Here is a 17,797-nt window from a genome sequence, read left to right as displayed (position 1 = left end):
TCCTTGTGGAGTGGGCATTTACAGATTTTTGGCTGTGGCAGGCCTGCCACCGAAAGTGCAAGCTGAATTGTACTACAAATCCAACGAGCAATAGTCTGCTTAGAAGCAGGAGCACCCAGCTTGTTGGGTGCATACAGGATAAACAGCGAGTCAGTTTTCCTGACTCCAGCCGTCCTGGAAACATATATTTTCAGGGCCCTGACAACGTCTAGCAACTTGGAGTCCTCCAAGTCCCTAGTAGCCGCAGGCACCACAATAGGTTGGTTCAGGTGAAACGCTGAAACCACCTTAGGGATAAACTGAGGACGAGTCCTCAATTCCGCCCTGTCCGAATGGAAAATCAGATAAGGGCTTTTACAGGATAAAGCCGCCAATTCTGACACGCGCCTGGCCCAGGCCAGGGCCAACAGCATGACCACATTCCATGTGAGATATTTTAACTCCACAGATTTAAGTGGTTCAAACCCATGTGACTTTTGGAACCCAAAAACTACATTGAGATCCCAAGTGCCACTGAAGGCACAAAAGGAGGCTGTATATGCAGTACCCCTTTTACAAACGTCTGAACTTCAGGAACTGAAGCTAGTTCTTTTTGGAAGAAAATTGACAGGGCCGAAATTTGAACCTTAATGGACCCCAAATTCAGGCCCATAGACACTCATGTTTGCAGGAAATGTAGGAAACGACCCAGTTGAATTTCCTCCGTCGGGCCTTACTGGCCTCGCACCACGCACATATTTTCGCCAAATGCGGTGATAATGTTTTGCGGTTACATCCTTCCTGGCTTTGATCAGGATAGGGATGACTTCATCCGGAATGCCTTTTCAGGATCCGGCGTTCAACCGCCATGCCGTCAAACGCAGCCGCGGTAAGTCTTGGAACAGACAGGGTCCTTGCTGGAGCAGGTCCCTTCTTAGAGGTAGAGGCCACGGATCCTCCGTGAGCATCTCTTGAAGTTCCGGTTACCAAGTCCTTCTTGGCCAATCCGGAGCCACGAATATAGTGCTTACTCCTCTCCATCTTATCAATCTCAGTACCTTGGGTATGAGAGGCAGAGGAGGGAACACATACACTGACTGGTACACCCACGGTGTTACCAGAACGTCTACAGCTATTGCCTGAGGGTCCCTTGACCTGGCGCAATACCTGTCGAGTTTTTCCCAACGGTTTACAATCATGTGGAAGACTTCTGGGTGAAGTCCCCACTCTCCCGGGTGGAGGTCGTGCTGAGGAAGTCTGCTTCCCAGTTGTCCACTCCCGGAATGAATACTGCTGACAGTGCTATCACATGATTTTCCGCCCAGCGAAGAATCCTTGCAGCTTCTGCCATTGCCCTCCTGCTTCTTGTGCCACCCTGTCTGTTTACGTGGGTGACTGCCGTGATGTTGTCCGACTGGATCAACACCGGCTGACCTTGAAGCAGAGGTCTTGCTAAGCTTAGAGCATTGTAAATGGCCCTTAGCTTCAGGATATTTATGTGAAGTGATGTCTCCAGACTTGACCATAAGATTCCTTCCCTGTGTGACTGCTCCCCAGCCTCGCAGGCTGGCATCCGTGGTCACCAGGACCCAGTCCTGAATGCCGAATCTGCGGCCCTCTAGAAGATGAGCACTCTGCAACCACCACAGGAGAGACACCCTTGTCCTTGGTGACAGGGTTATCCGCTGATGCATCTGAAGATGCGACCCGGACCATTTGTCCAGCAGGTCCCACTGGAAAGTTCTTGCGTGGAATCTGCCGAATGGGATTGCTTCGTAGGAAGCCACCATTTTACCCAGAACCCTTGTGCATTGATGCACTGAGACTTGGCTCGGTTTTAGGAGGTTCCTGACTAGCTCGGATAACTCCCTGGCTTTCTCCTCCGGGAGAAAAGCCTTTTTCTGGACTGTGTCCAGGATCATCCCTAGGAACAGAAGACAAGTCGTCGGAACCAGCTGCGATTTTGGAATATTGAGAATCCAATCGTGCTGCCGCAACACTACCTGAAATAGTGCTACACCGACCTCCAACTGTTCCCTGGATCTTACCCTTATCAGGGAATCGTCCAAGTAAAGGATAACTAAAATTCCCTTCCTTCGAAGGAATTTCATCATTTCGGCCATTACCTTGGTAAAGACCCGGGGTGCCGTGGACCATCCATACGGCAGCGTCTGAACTGATAGTGACAGTTCTGTACCATAAACCTGAGGTACCCTTGATGAGAAGGGTAAATTTTGACATGAAGGTAAGCATCCTTGATGTCCCGAGACATCATGTAGTCCCCTTCTTCCAGGTTCGCAATCACTGCTCTGAGTGACTCAATCTTGAATTTGAACCTCTGTATGTAAGTGTTCAAAGATTTTAGATTTAGAATCGGTCTCACCGAGCCGTCCGGCTTCGGTACCACAACAGTGTGGAATAATACCCCGTTCCCTGTTGCAGGAGGGGTACCTTGTTATCACCTGCTGGGAATACAGCTTGTGAATGGCTTCCAAAACAGTCTCCCTGTCAGAAGGAGACATTGGTAAAGCCGACTTTAGGAAACGGCGAGGGGGAGACGTCTCGAATTCTAATTTGTACCCCTGAGATATCACCTGAAGGATCCAGGGGTCTACTTGCGAGTGAGCCCACTGCGCGCTGAAATTCATTGAGACGGGCCCCCCACCGTGCCTGATTCTGCTTGTAAAGCCCCAGCGTCATACTGAGGGCTTGGCAGAGGCGGGAGAGGGTTTCTGTTCCTGGGAACTGGCTGATTTCTGCAGCCTTTTTCCTCTCCCTCTGTCACGGGGCAGAAATGAGGAATCTTTTGCCCGCTTGTCCACGAAAAGACTGCGCCTGATAATACGGCGTCTTCTCATGTTGAGAGGCGACCTGGGGTACAAACGTGGATTTCCCAGCTGTTGCCGTGGCCACCAGGTCTGAAAGACCGACCCCAAATAACTCCTCCCTTTAATAAGGCAATACTTCCAAATGCCGTTTGGAGTACGCATCACCTGACCACTGACGTGTCCATAACCCTCTACTGGTAGAAATGGACAACGCACTTAGACTTGATGCCAGTCGGCAAATATTCCGCTGTGCATCACGCATATAGAGAAATGCATCTTTTAAATGCTCTATAGGCAATAATATACTGTCCCTATCTAGGGTATCAATATTTTCAGTCAGGGAATCCGACCACGCCAACCCAGCACTGCACATCCAGGCTGAGGCGATTGCTGGTCGCAGTATAACACCAGTATGTGTGTAAATACATTTTAGGATACCCTCCTGCTTTCTATCAGCAGGATCCTTAAGGGCGGCCATCTCAGGAGAGGGTAGAGCCCTTACAAGCGTGTGAGCGCTTTATCCCCCCTAGGGGGTGTTTCCCAACGCACCCTAACCTCTGGCGGGAAAGGATATAATGCCAATAACATTTTAGAAATTATCAGTTGTTATCGGGGGAAAACCACGCATCATCACACACCTCATTTAATTTCTCAGATTCAGGAAAACTACAGGTAGTTTTTCCTCACCGAACATAATACCCCTTTTTGGTGGTACTCGTATTATCAGAAATGTGTAATAACATTTTTCATTGCCTCAATCATGTAACGTGTGGCCCTACTGGAAGTCACATTTGTCTCTTCACCGTCGACACTGGAGTCAGTATCCGTGTCGGCGTCTATAACTGCCATCTGAGGTAACGGGCGCTTTAGAGCCCCTGACGGCCTATGAGACGTCTGGACAGGCACAAGCTGAGTAGCCGGCTGTCTCATGTCAACCACTGTCTTTTATACAGAGCGGACACTGTCATGTAATTCCTTCCAACAGTTCATCCACTCAGGTGTCGACCCCCTAGGGGGTGACATCACTATTACAGGCAATCTGCTCCGTCTCCACATCATTTTTCTCCTCATACATGTCGACACAAATGTACCGACATACAGCACACACACAGGGAATGCTCTGATAGAGGACAGGACCCCACTAGCCCTTTGGGGAGACAGAGGGAGAGTTTGCCAGCACACACCAGAGCGCTATATATATACAGGGATAACCTTATATAAGTGTTTTTCCCCTTATAGCTGCTGTATCTTTAATACTGCGCGTAATTAGTGCCCCCCCTCTCTTTTATAACCCTTTCTGTAGTGTAGTGACTGCAGGGGAGAGACAGGGAGCTTCCCTCCAGCGGAGCTGTGAGGGAAAATGGCGCCAGTGTGCTGAGGAGATAGGCTCCGCCCCCTTATCGGCGGCCTTATCTCCTGTTTTTCTATGTATTTTGGCAGGGGTTAAATGCATCCATATAGCCCAGGAGCTATATGTGATGCATTCTTTTGCCATCCAAGGTGTTTATTATTGCGTCTCAGGGCGCTCCCCCCCAGCGCCCTGCACCCTCAGTGACCGGAGTGTGAAGTGTGCTGAGAGCAATGGCGCACAGCTGCAGTGTTGTGCGCTACCTTGTTGAAGACAGGACGTCTTCTGCCGCCGATTTTCCGGACCTCTTCTGCCTCTGTAAGGGGGCCGGCGGCGCGGCTCTGGGACCCATCCAGGCTGGGCCTGTGATCGTCCCTCTGGAGCTAATGTCCAGTAGCCTAAGAAGCCCAATCCACTCTGCACGCAGGTGAGTTCGCTTCTTCTCCCCTTAGTCCCTCGATGCAGTGAGCCTGTTGCCAGCAGGTCTCACTGAAAATAAAAAACCTAAACTAAAACTTTCACTAAGAAGCTCAGGAGAGCCCCTAGTGTGCACCCTTCTCGTTCGGGCACAGAGATCTAACAGAGATCTAACTGAGGCTTGGAGGAGGGTCATAGGGGGAGGAGCCAGTGCACACCACATAGTCCTAAAGCTTTCTTTAGATGTGCCCAGTCTCCTGCGGAGCCGCTATTCCCCATGGTCCTTACGGAGTCCCCAGCATCCACTTAGGACGTTAGAGAAAGTAGTTTATAGATAATGGGGCAGATGTATTAACCTGGAGAAGGCACAAGGGAGTGATAAACCAGTGATAAGTGCAAGGTGATAAATGCACCAGCCAGTCAGTTCCAATATGTAAATTAACAGTTAGAAGCTGATTGGCTGGTGCCTTTATCACCTTGCACATATCACTGGTTTATCACTTCCTTATGCCGTCTCCAGGTTAATACATCTGCCCCTATATTACCAATCAAACAAACAGCGGTAACAGCGTCCCCAGCTAGTCCATTTGTTATGACGACACCCCGCTCTGCCTTCCATCCATCTCCGAATAACTGTTACCACGTATTGCACCCTTCCTTCAGCACTGCATTTAGATCTCCATCCCACTCCCCAAATCCTCCAAAATTTTGACCAGCCACTCACTTAGCAGATTTCATTGAGTACATCAACATATTTCAGCTTTCTCTGGCCATGCAAGTGTTAATTTTTTCTTCTCTCGAGGGCAGTGTTTGGTTTCACAAGATGTAATGTCTGCTATAGGAGATCACAAGTGTACACGCAGCATGCTTATTCCCTTACATACATAGAGTGTGGCGATGACGACACTCCGTCCTATGTATCAGTCTTGGAACGCTACAAACCTCTAGCTGAGTGAATATCTTCTTAATGTGCCGGAAACACCCTTCTCCAATTTCCACATCCTCTTGATAGGATCGTCCTTTGAATATGGGTTGGGGGGCATTGGAGAAGTACTGGTGAAAAGGGAAGAACCTGGCAACGTCGTTGGCATCTGGTGTTTGCGAGGACTTTGTTTTTACCTTGCTCAGGTAGGCCTCCCATCGAGACATTATCTGCAGAGAAGACCCAGTGTAATTAATTTGCAAAACAATGTACATATCCTTTCTGCAGTCACGCTAAATAGCCCTTCAAGTCGCGCCACGCTGTGGTGGTTCTCTGTAGCGCCCAGAGTCTTTTGCCGCGTAAATGCGTCTTAGACACAATGTAATGCATTAAGACACTCAAGCAGCTTCCGCTGAATAAAATGATATGCAGCATGCCTATATTCTGAGTGTAATAGTGGCTCTATCTGCATCCAAAATGAAACGTTACAGTGTCTTCCAGTAATACACTGTAGCATGACATTTTGTATGCAAAAACAACCGCAGTCACACACAGAATATAGGCATATAATTTTAATCAGCAGAAGCTGCTCATGCGTCCTATTGCATTACATTGCAACGAAGAATGTAAAAAAAGACGCTCGGTGCTAGAGTCACATGGCACTCACGCCATGTGTTATGTGTGATGCAACTTGTAGCGCATGGAGCAAAGTTGTAAGAGGACACATCTGTAACTTTACTTCTCAGTCAGGTAACCATCCATTACAGTTTGCCTCTCTAGTAATAATAACTGCTTAACTCTAGTAATAACAACTGCTTGCCTCTCTAGCAAAAACAAATGCTTGCCTCTCTAGCAGAAACAACTGCTTGCCTCTCTAGCAAAAACAACTGCTTGCCTCTCTAGCAAAAACAACTGCTTGCCTCTCTAGCAAAAAACAACTGCTTGTCTCTCTAGCAAAAACAACTGCTTGCCTCTCTAGCAAAAACAACTGCTTGCCTCTCTAGCAAAAACAACTGCTTGCCTCTCTAGTAATAATAACTGCTTGCCTCTCTAGTAATAATAACTGCTTGCCTCTCTAGCAATAACAACTGCTTGCCTCTCTAGCAATAACAACTGCTTGCCTCTCTAGCAATAATAACTGCTTGCCTCTCTAGCAATAATAACTGCTTGCCTCTCTAGCAATAACAACTGCTTGCCTCTCTAGTAATAACTGCTTGCCTCTCTAGCAATAATAACTGCTTGCCTCTCTAGCAATAACAACTGCTTGCCTCTCTAGTAATAATAACTGCTTGCCTCTCTAGCAATAATAACTGCTTGCCTCTCTAGCAAAAACAACTGCTTGCCTCTCTAGCAAAAACAACTGCTTGCCCCTCTAGCAAAAACAACTGCTTGCCTCTCTAGCAAAAACAACTGCTTGCCTCTCTAGTAATAACTGCTTGCCTCTCTAGCAATAACAACTGCTTGCCTCTCTAGCAATAATAACTGTTGCCTATCTAGCAATAACAACTGCTTGCCTCTCTAGCAAAAACAACTGCTTGCCTCTCTAGCAAAAACAACTGCTTGCCTCTCTAGCAAAAACAACTGCTTGCCTCTCTAGCAAAAACAACTGCTTGCCTCTCTAGCAAAAACAACTGCTTGCCTCTCTAGCAATAATAACTGCTTGCCTCTCTAGCAATAATAACTGCTTGCCTCTCTAGTATGAGGGGCTTTAGTTGTTTTATACAGTTAATATTCCAGGTTTCTTTTCAGAATCTAGGATCTTTGAGTAAAAATAATAATAATCACACTTTAAATTATGATTACTGCTCTAATTCTATCATGTAATAAAGTGGCTAATGAACTACTTCTCCCCATAATACCTTATGGTATGTGCAGGCTACTTTTCACAGATCAGCTGATAATGCTACGAAGATGGCTAACGCTACACCCCAAGGTATCAGTATGGAGTATGACGCAGGATGTTCACCTGGTACAAGTAGAAGTGGCCAGCAGTTTCGCACGTATAAGACACATCTCCAGGGACACCCAGGCTCTCCTGTAGACGTCCCACCTCCTTAAGCAATTCCAGCCTCCTCGCCAACACATAATTCACTCGTCCATACCTGGTAAAGTGAGATTACAATATGTGCTTAAAGCATCACCTATTTACAATGGGCAGTCTCACAGATACTACAAGAGTCATTATACACTTAACTGATTTATAATATACAGATTAGATTTTATATCAGCCAAAGCAAAAGAGATTTTTATATTTTTATTATATTATTAAACACTGAATGCAGCAAGACCAATGAGGGCCAATGCTATTCTTCTCCAATGTCTGCAGAACATACTGTAGAGCAGGCATTTCAAACTCGTGGCCCTCCAGCTGTTGTGAAACTACAAGTCTCAGCATGCTTTGCCAGCATACTTTACACCAGGGATGGGGAACCTTTGGCCCTCAGCTGTTGTTGAACTACACATACCAACATGCCTTGCTACAGTTTTGCTATTTGGCCATGCTAAAACTGTTGCAGGGCATGCTGGGATGTGTAGTTCAACAATAGCTGGAGTGCCGAAGGTTCCCCATCCCTGCTTTACACTGATCAGCTGGTAAAGCATGCTGGGACTTGTAGTTTCAGAACAGCTGGATGACCATGACTTTGACATGTCTGCTGTAGAGGATTGTTAGTCTGAAATAGTTGTGTAATATTGGTTATTTTAATGATTATACTAGCAGAGAGATCATTGTAGTATGCAGGTGAAGAATACACAATACCTAATAATGATGCTGAGTAATATCTTGACAATATTCTAAACATTGTTTTAACGTATTATATGAATGCAAATTAAGGAACACACACATTTATGGTTTGCGTTTTTCACTTTTATAATGCTTGGTTATGTCTGTCTGGTCAAAATAGTATAAAAATAGCTAAAACTAAAAATTCAGCAGCCCCCTATATCTGATACAGGCCAGTGATGCCCTTACAGATGCAGTCATGCCAAACAGCTTGCTTTGCCGTCACTGCCCAGGTCAGCGGACAGGTCAGAAGGAAGAACATCGCTGGTCATTGCAGACTCAGTACCTTCTGGATCGTGAAAGATGACAGATATTCTGTATTGTTGTCTAATGTAATCAACTGAAAGCTCCATTACAGGAACTTAAACTGGGTCCATTACCAGATCAATCTACTACTACCCATACAAGTTAAATAATCAAGCAAATTACGTATACTGGACAGTTGCGCCTTATCAGACACTTGTGACGTTACCATTTAAAGGGACAACTAAAGCTAAACTGCCTTATATAAACAGCTACAGTTAATAGGCACTTATGTATATGTACAAGGTGTAAAGCCAGTGTTGGACTGGAGCATGAAGGGCCCACCGGGGGTATTCAGTGGTAGGGGCCCATGATTAGAGGTGTGGCCAGCCTCCAAAGGGGGTGTGGCTAACCATTATAGAGTACCTGGTCTGGACTCCTTGATAATTTCTATAGTAATTAATACTAGTGCATGCATGATAATGTGCCAGATTAATGACAGCAATGTACTGTAGAGAATATATCATACATGCAGTATAAGGTAACATGTATAATATATAATTCAAGTGCACAGTCTAGAACCTGATCCCTAGAGGGGGAGGTGGGCCCCAAGGCAGTGGGGCCTACCGGTGGTTTCCCCTGTACCCCTGTGGGCCAGTCCGAGCCTGTGTAAAGCTGTGACAGAACCGGAGATAATGGACTAGATTTTTACTGGTTTTATTAGTGAATTTCTGCAAGAGGTGAATAGTCTGTGTCCCTGACTGTGGTGACTGGCTCAGACCTCGCTGCCGCCCAGATACACTCAGTCACAAGAGGAGATCTGTCTGACTCCTGGCAGCTCTGATTGGCCCTGCAGAGCCACAAGGATGGTCGCCACTGGGACAATCCGCAGACATGGCTCTGAATCCAGGCCAGACTGTTTAGGAGAATGTCTCACTCCATGATCACATCTTATATTCTAAATAGCATTAGGAAATATTATTTACATAAGTTTAGTGACTTTACTACTGTATGCTACAGATCAGCATGTATTTTAGATTGGCTGCAAGATCTAATCGGTACTAGGAAGACAAATAAGCATCCCCTTATTTAAAATCTAATTGTTGCCTACAGAATTCTCTAGACCATATGCTACACTGTTTTATTCAAGAATAGAATTTCTATTGATATGTATTTCCATCCTTTTTAAAAACACCAGATCAGCGTCACATGTGATACGTCATACGTGATTTGTAGGGGGTTAATTATCATTACTCCATGCAGCTCACCTGCTAAAATCCTTCTCGGTCTCCAGCTCCTCCTCGCCGTGCCCCAGACGCAGAAGGTGCCTCTCGTCAATATCTAGGGCCATAATCTTCTCAAACAGCTGGTTGAGAGCCTGCAGATTGATGGGGACAGGTGGAGAGAGGAATTTAGAGACTGCATGTTTGTATTCTAGGAAAAAGGGGGGGGGGGGGGGGGCACGGCGAGCTGCAACTCCACGCTCACCAAATCTGTAAGCACTCAGCCAGGTGGCGCTTAGCAGCACTGACACGGCCGTAAATAATGCAAATTAAAGACCCACAAGACAGGAGGACAGGAGAAAGGGAAGCATAACCTATGTAGAGTCCCAGACTGACAGATGGATCAGGGGAAAGGCAGAGTGCTCAGGATAAAATGTAAAAGAATGAAACAAAAGGGCACTTTTTTTATTCAGTACATTCATACCCCTTTTCCACCTACAACCACGGGCCGCAGCCGGGAGCCTGACACGGGTGCTACCCGGCTGCAGCCCGCGCTCAGCCCCCCTTTCCCATCAGCAGTCACTAACCCGGCATATTGCCGGGTTGGTGACGATGCTAGTGACGTGGCAGGGGCGGCGCTGGGAGATCACATGATCTCCCAGCGCCGCCCATCCACACAGTGTAAACGGGAGCCGTGTCGCACACTACAACCCTACCCGGATCATTCCCGTGTCCTACCCAGGTAGTTACCCGGGTAGGATTTACAGGTCACTTGATCCGGGTTTTTGCGGGGGGACCCTTTTCCACTTGCAAAAAACACGGGTAAATGCGCCCCCCCGTGCATTTACCCGTGTTTTTTTAAGCTAGTGGAAAAGGGGTATCAGTTTGTATCATTGTTTTCATTTAGGAAAAAAACTTTGTAGAATTGCCATACTGTATAATAACATTGTTCTCTGATTATTAAGTTGCTTCTAAAGGTGCATACACAATAGAGGACGTGCTCTATGAGCGACGTCGTCCAGTGTTTTCCCCTCCCGGGCGGTCTAACTATAATTACAGCCTTACCCTAACTTGTGTCAACATTATGAATGTCGACATTCAATGCATGTCGATATAACACCGCTGTGTTATTTACGGATACCTAAAGAGCAGATTTGGTAAGATTCCTGAAATATTTCCAAATAACAAATTGCACATAGTTGCAAGAAATATTTTTACGCAATTAAATTGACGTCTAAAAGAAGAACAAACGCTGTATCTCAATAAAGAGGACAGTAAGCAGGGTGCATGACAGTGACGTGTAATACTAAGCAGGTAGGACGGATATCACAGCACATCAGACAAAACCTACACACACAGACATCAGAAATATTAATAGTATAGTGTCAAACCACAATGAGGACAGCACAGAGTCAGAACAGGACCAGGAGCCTGGGATATGGAGAAGAGATGCTGTCTATACCATTGTGCTAACAACTAGTAGTATTATGGGGACAGTATCAGCAGTGATCAGTAGGGCAACTACTGGTGGGGATGGGATAGTGCATTCTGCGGTGCGGGTGGGACCAGACATCACAGAGGACAAAACAAATATTAGAATAAAGGAGAGGGCTGAAATACAATAGAAAGAAAATGTCTGCACACGTGGACAAGGAATCACATAACAAAGAAGAGGTCAAATGACTTATGGTGTGTACACACGGTAAGACAAAATCGTAAGAAAAGTTAGTGCAGATCGCAAGGTGAAAGTCACCAGGCAATCTCTATGCGATGCGCGGACCCGCGCAGTCGGCATCGCAAGCCTAGATAGACTGTGCAGGCAAGTCAATTTTGACTATCTCATGGAAAAGATAGTCAAAACTGACACTTAGCCAAAATCGCACACTGGTGGTCATTCCGGGTTGATCGCTCGCTAGCTGTTTTTAGCAGCCGTGCAAACGCTATGCCGCCTCCCACTGGGAGTGTATTTGAACTTAGCAGAAGTGCGAACGAAAGGATTGCAGAGCGGCGGCAAACTTTTTTTGTGCAGTTTTAGAGTAGCTCAATACCTACTCAGCGCTTGCGATCACTTCAGACTATTCAGTTCCTGTTTTGACGTCACAAACACGCCCTGCGTTCCCCCAGCCACGCCTACGTTTTTCCTGGCACGCCTGCGTTTTTTCGAACACTCCCTGAAAACGGTCAGTTGACACCCAGTAACGCCCTCTTCCTGTCAATCACTCTGCGGTCAGCAGTGCGACTGAAAAGCTTTGCTAGACCTTGTGTGAAACTACATCGTTCGTTGCAATAGTACGACGCGTGTGCGCATTGCGCCGCAGTGCAGTTTTTTTGCCTCATCGCTGCACAGCGAACGAATGCAGCTAGCGATCAACTCGGAATGACCCCCATAGTCAGTATCGCAAGTACACTCATTATGTGTTTTTGCGATACCGACATAGCCCCTATTGCATAGTGAAAATCCGAATCTCACCATGTGTACACACCTTTAGGGACATCAGATTTAGAAAACACTATAAAAAACACTATACACCAAAAAGTCATTATCATAGAGGGATTTCACATACAAAAAACAAAAAAACAACATTTTATTGGTCAAGCTATATTGAGCCTAATTCAGAGACGTACGCTAAAATAGCCACAGGTGCACATATGTACACAGAGACTGCAAAAATATGCAAATGCCGCAGCCACCTGGATTTGCCCCATTACTGCGCAGCATGGCCGCAGGAAGTGAGACAACAGAGAGCCACTGCAGATGCATATAGGATTGAAGTCACAGGCAGGCCCCAAAGCCAGTCTCAACACGCCTGCATTTTTGCCGACACTCCCTGTAAACCGTCTCTATCAATCAGGTTACGAGTAAATCCTCTTTACGACCGCTATCACATGATATGCGCAATGCGACTTAGACATATGTGCAGCTAGCCAATAATGGCACAACTGCGCAAAAATCGGGTTTGCGTCCAGAGTCCCTGACACAGCAGCACAGGACTTACCTGGTTAGAATGAGTGACAATAAGAGTCCTCTGTTCAGGGAAATTGTGGTAGAGGTTGGAAATAATCTGAACAGCCACATCTGTTTTGCCTGTGCCAGGAGGCCCAACAACCTTCAAATATATAAAAGAGAGAGAAAAGGTTGCAATAAAAGGATTACTAGATAAAAGTACATTTTTGCAGAAACGTACATTATATATTGCACTCTGACACTCAAAAAAATAATAATAGGATTTTAATTACCTACCTGTAAATACTTTTCTCGTAGTCCATAAGGGATATTGGAGGAATCTAGTACGATGGGGTATAGACGGGGTCCAAAGGAGCCGGTGCACTTTAAATTTCTTCACTGGGTGTGCTGGCTCCTCCCCTCTATGCCCCCTCCCACAGGCAGTTATAGGTAAAATAGTGCCCGAAGGAGAATGGACATACTTGAGAGAAGAAACATAACAACAATGAGTGGTGAGATTCACACACCAGCACACCAATAACATAAAACGACCAGCAATGGCTGGTAACTAAACAGCAACAGCTGAACAGGTAACCATAAAAGAGACAACCTGCAGAAAAGTCAAAGCACTGAGGCGGGCGCCCAATATCCCTTATGGACTACGAGAAAAGGATTTACCGGTAGGTAATTAAAATCCTTTTTTCTCTAGCATTCATAAGGGATATTGGGGGAATCTAGTATGATAGGGACGTCCCAAAGTTTCCAGAACGTGCTGAGACGTCTGCAGCACCGCCTGCCCAAACTGGGTATCCTCTTTGGCCAGGGTATCAAACCTGTAAAACTTCACAAAGGTGTACTTCCCCGACCAGGTAGCAACTCAGCATAGTTGCAAGGCTGAGACTCCACGGGCAGCCGCCCATGAAGACCCCACCGATCTTGTAGAGTGGGCCTTCAGAGACTGTGGAACAGGTAAGGCTGCCGACACATAGGCCTGTTGGATAGTAAGCCTAAGCCAACGAGCAATGGACTACTTTGAAGCAGGGCAACCGTTTTTCTGTGCATCATATAGCACGAACAAGGAATCCGTCTTTCTGATCCGAGCTGTTCTCTTAACATAGATCTTCAAGGCTCACACAGCATCCAATGCTTCCGGAGGAGCAGAGCGGCCAGAAGCTGACACGACCTTTGGCAGGAACTGCTGCCTAGTACTGAGCTCCGCTCTGTCCTCTTAAAAGACCAAATAGGGACTTTTACACAATAAGGCCCCCAATTCTGAGACACGCCTAGCAGAAGCCAGGGCCAAGAACATCACCATCTTCCACGTGAGGTACTTGTCTTCTACCGTCATTAAAGGTTCAAACCAGGAGGACTGTAGAAATTCCAACACTACATTCAAATTCCAGGGTGCCGTGGGCGGCACAAAAGGAGTTGTAGGTGAAGTATCCCTTGCAAGAAGGTCTGAACTTCTGGCAACACTGCCAATTTCTTCTGGAAGAAAATGGAGAGTGCTGAAATCTGGACCTTAATGGAACACAGACGTAAGCCCTTATCCACACCAGCCTGCAGGAAACTTCCCAAGTGGAACTCGGCAGGTGGATACATGCATTCCTCGAACCAAGATACATATTTTCTCCAGATATGATGATAGTGTTTTGACGTCACAGGTTTCCTGGCCTGGAGCATGGTAGCAATACCCTTTTTGGAAAGACCCTTGTGAGCTAGGATGTTCCGCTCAACCTCCATGCCGTCAAACGAAGTTGCCGTAAGTCCGGGTAGACGAACGGTCCTTGTTGAAGAAGATCTCTTCTCAGTGGTAGAGGCCAAGGGTCTTCGATGGACCTGTCCAGAAGATCCGCGTACCACGCCCTCCGAGGCCAATCCGGGGCAATCAGAATTGCATGGACTCCTTGACTCCTGATTCGCTTTAGCACCCTTGGGAGCAGTGGAATCGGAGGAAACCGGTAGACCAGCCAGTAAGGCCAAGGCGACGTCAGTGCATCTACTGCCCTCACCTGAGGGTCCCTGGTTCATGAGCAATACCAACGAAGCTTCTTGTTGAGTCGAGAAGCCATCATGTCTATTTGTGGGCAACCCCACCGGTCGATGATCTGCTGAAACACCTGATGGTGGAGCCCCCACTCTCCTGGATAGAGATTGTGACGACTCAGGAAGTCTGCTTCCCAGTTGTCTACTCCCGAAATGAAGATAGCAGACATTGCTCTTGCATTTCTTTCGGTCCAGAGGAGTATTTTTGACACCTCTCGCATGCAGGACCTGCTTTTTGTCCCTCCTTGCCGACTGATGTATGCCACTGCCGTGGCGTTGTCCGACTGGATCAAAGCATTGTAGATCGCCCGAAGTTCCAGAATGTTGACCGGAAGTAGGGCTTCGTGGGCAGCTTCCCATCCCCTCAGACTCGCATTCGTCATGAGTCGGATCCATTCCTGGATCCCGAAACTTAAACCTTCCAGTAGGTTGGAGGACTGCAGCCACCACAGGAGGGAAATCCTGGCCTGAGGTGGCAATCGTATTATCCGGTGCATCTGAAGATGTGATCCGGACCACTTGCTCAGGAGATCAAATTGAAACGTTCTGGCATGGAACCTTCCATACTGGATCGCCCCGTATGAGGCTGCCATCTTCCCCAACAATCTTATGCAAAGATGGACGGATATTTGAGTAGGCCGGAGGACCGTTCGGACCATCTCCTGAAGTGTTCTCACTTTGTCCTCTGGGAGGAACTCTTTCTGGGCCACAGTATCCAGCAACATTCCAGGAACAAAAGCCGCTGAGTTGGCTCCAGGTGGGACTTCTGTAAATTGAGAATCCACCCATGGTGTGACAGAAGTTGGATAGTGCGGTCTATATGGAGTAATAAACGCTCCCTGGATCTTGCTTTTATCAAGAGATCATCCAGATAAGGGACAATATTGACCCCATGGACCCGGAGTTGGAACATCATCTCCGCCATCACCTTCGTGAACACCGTCGGAGCTGTGGACAGGCCAAAGGGTAGCGCCTGGAACTGGTAGCGATCGTTCAGCAGGGCAAACCTCAGGTAAGCCTGGTGAGGTGGCCAAATATGGATATGGAGACAGGCGTCCTTTATATCCAGGGAGACCATGAACTCACGTTCTTCCAGGCCCGCAATCACTGCTCGCAAGGATTCCACCTTGAACTTGAACACCTTTAGGTAAGGGTTCAAGGATTTTAGATTCACAATGGGCCTTACCGAACCATCCGGTTTCGGTAACACGAACAGGTTGGAGTAGTAACCCTTTCCCTGTTATTGCAGTGGCACTGGAACAATTACTTGGGAATGGACCAATTTTAGGATGGCCTGTTGCAGCGTAACACGCGTATCCTCTAAAGCTTGATTTGAAAAATCATTGGGGAGGAGTGCCATCGAACTCCAGCTTGTAGCCCTGAAAAATTAGGTCCTTTACCCAGGTATCCTGGCAGGAGCTTACCCAGATGCGGCTGAAGTGACGCAGCCAAGCTCCCACCTCGAGATCCCCCTCTGGGGCGGGTGGGCACCGTCATGCTGTGGCCTTAGTGGAAGCTGAACTGGTGCTCTCCTGAGAACCTGCGATTGCTGGTTTTCTTGTCTTACCTCTGGTGCCTGTAGCCACATTGGAGGCACCTCTGGCCCTAGATCTAAATCTGTTAGACCGAAAGAACTGGGTAGACGGCCCCAGGTAAGAACGTCTAGCCAGTGGGTCCCCAGAGGGGAGAAACGTGGATTTCCCCGCAGTTACTTTAGAAATCCTCGTATCCAATTCCACCCCGAAGAGCCAATCCCCTGAAAAAGAGAAAGACCCTACACTGCGCTTAGGCTCTGCGTCCGATATCCACTATCGCAACCACAAATTTCTGCGCGCCGACACTGCCATAGCAGTGGTCCTAGCATTAATACTGCCTATCTCCCTGAGATAGTCACACAGACGTGTGCAGTGTCGTGAATGTGTCTTAGGAGACACCAGGGTAGTGAACAGGGACATATCCCCTGAGAGGCCCTCCTGAATTTGAGTAGCCCACGTATGAATGGCATGAGTCATCCAGCAACCTGTTATGACTGGTCTTTGTGATATACCTGCCGCTGTGTAGATAGACTTCAGTGTAGTCTCTATTTTTCTATCCCCAGGGTCGTTTATGGTAAGTAGCTGGAGCTGGCAGTACCGCCTTTTTAGATAGGCGAGAGACTGATACGTCAACAGCCGGGGGTTCTTCACAGATTTTCCTGCCTTCAGGAGCAAATCGGAAAGTGTGCAAAAACCTTTTTGACACTTGGTATTTTTTATCTGGATTTTTCCAGGCTAACTTACACAGGTCATCTAACTCTGCAGAATCAGGGAAAGTGACACTGAGTTTGTTCTGTGCTAAGAAAAACGAGGGAGCTTTAACACGTCCTGAATAGCTAGAATGAGTGGTTCAACACCTTGCGTAGAAGGGGAATCCCCAGTAACAGGATCCAATTCCTCCCCCTCCTAGTGTGTCTCCTGATCTAAAGAGGGGGCTCCCTTGCATCTAGGTCAGCTACAGCCTGCTGCAGTTGTTGAGTTTTTTGAGCATTAGCAGTGAGCTGAGATGACATATCTGACATAATGGATTTTATGGTACCTAGCCAGGAAGGCTCTTGACCCTCACCCCCCACACTGTGCTGTGAGGACTGACTACAATGTTCACATGATATGGAGACACATGTAGAGGGAGAGAATCTGGTGTGACATACACTGCATAATTGGTGTTTTACCATGTTTATAGTAAACAACACTTACATACACATGCACACAGACTAGTAATACAATAGCAAGCCTGCCTTTACTGTATGTGAGAGGGAGACAGAGAGAAGGGAACAGTACACCCAAGCTAAACAGCACCAGTGAGGCTGCAAGCAGTTATATCACAGTGAAGCACTGGAGATTTTGTCCTTTTCAGGACACAGATCGTGTACAATAGTGGCTCTCCCCCTTTGCTACACCCCTGTAACAGTTTTCATGTGTATCCTGAGTGTCTGGAGGAGCTGTGTATGCTTGCTGCTGCAGCTGTAAGCAGAGGAAGGTGCCAAAATGCCACTGGTCCCGCTATGAGGAAGCTCCACCCCCTGAAAA

General features: G+C 47.1%; 1 protein-coding gene across 1 annotated transcript in view; it reads right to left on the bottom strand.

Moving 5' to 3' along the window:
• AQR (aquarius intron-binding spliceosomal factor) overlaps positions 1-17,797 on the bottom strand; it is a 187,030-nt gene that overhangs the window by 42,705 nt on the left and 126,528 nt on the right. Inside the window, exons 23-26 of the mRNA XM_063948061.1 lie at positions 12,739-12,849; positions 9,788-9,897; positions 7,461-7,596; positions 5,515-5,724 (exon numbers count right to left, since the gene is read on the bottom strand). Coding sequence (XP_063804131.1) covers positions 5,515-5,724; positions 7,461-7,596; positions 9,788-9,897; positions 12,739-12,849 — 567 coding nt within the window. The remainder of the gene's footprint in view (positions 1-5,514; positions 5,725-7,460; positions 7,597-9,787; positions 9,898-12,738; positions 12,850-17,797) is intronic.

Source organism: Pseudophryne corroboree, chromosome 12 (assembly GCF_028390025.1).
Source record: "Pseudophryne corroboree isolate aPseCor3 chromosome 12, aPseCor3.hap2, whole genome shotgun sequence".
NCBI classification, from domain to species: domain Eukaryota; kingdom Metazoa; phylum Chordata; class Amphibia; order Anura; family Myobatrachidae; genus Pseudophryne; species Pseudophryne corroboree.
Note: the sequence above shows the minus strand (reverse complement) of the source record. Positions and strands in the feature narration are given on the sequence as shown.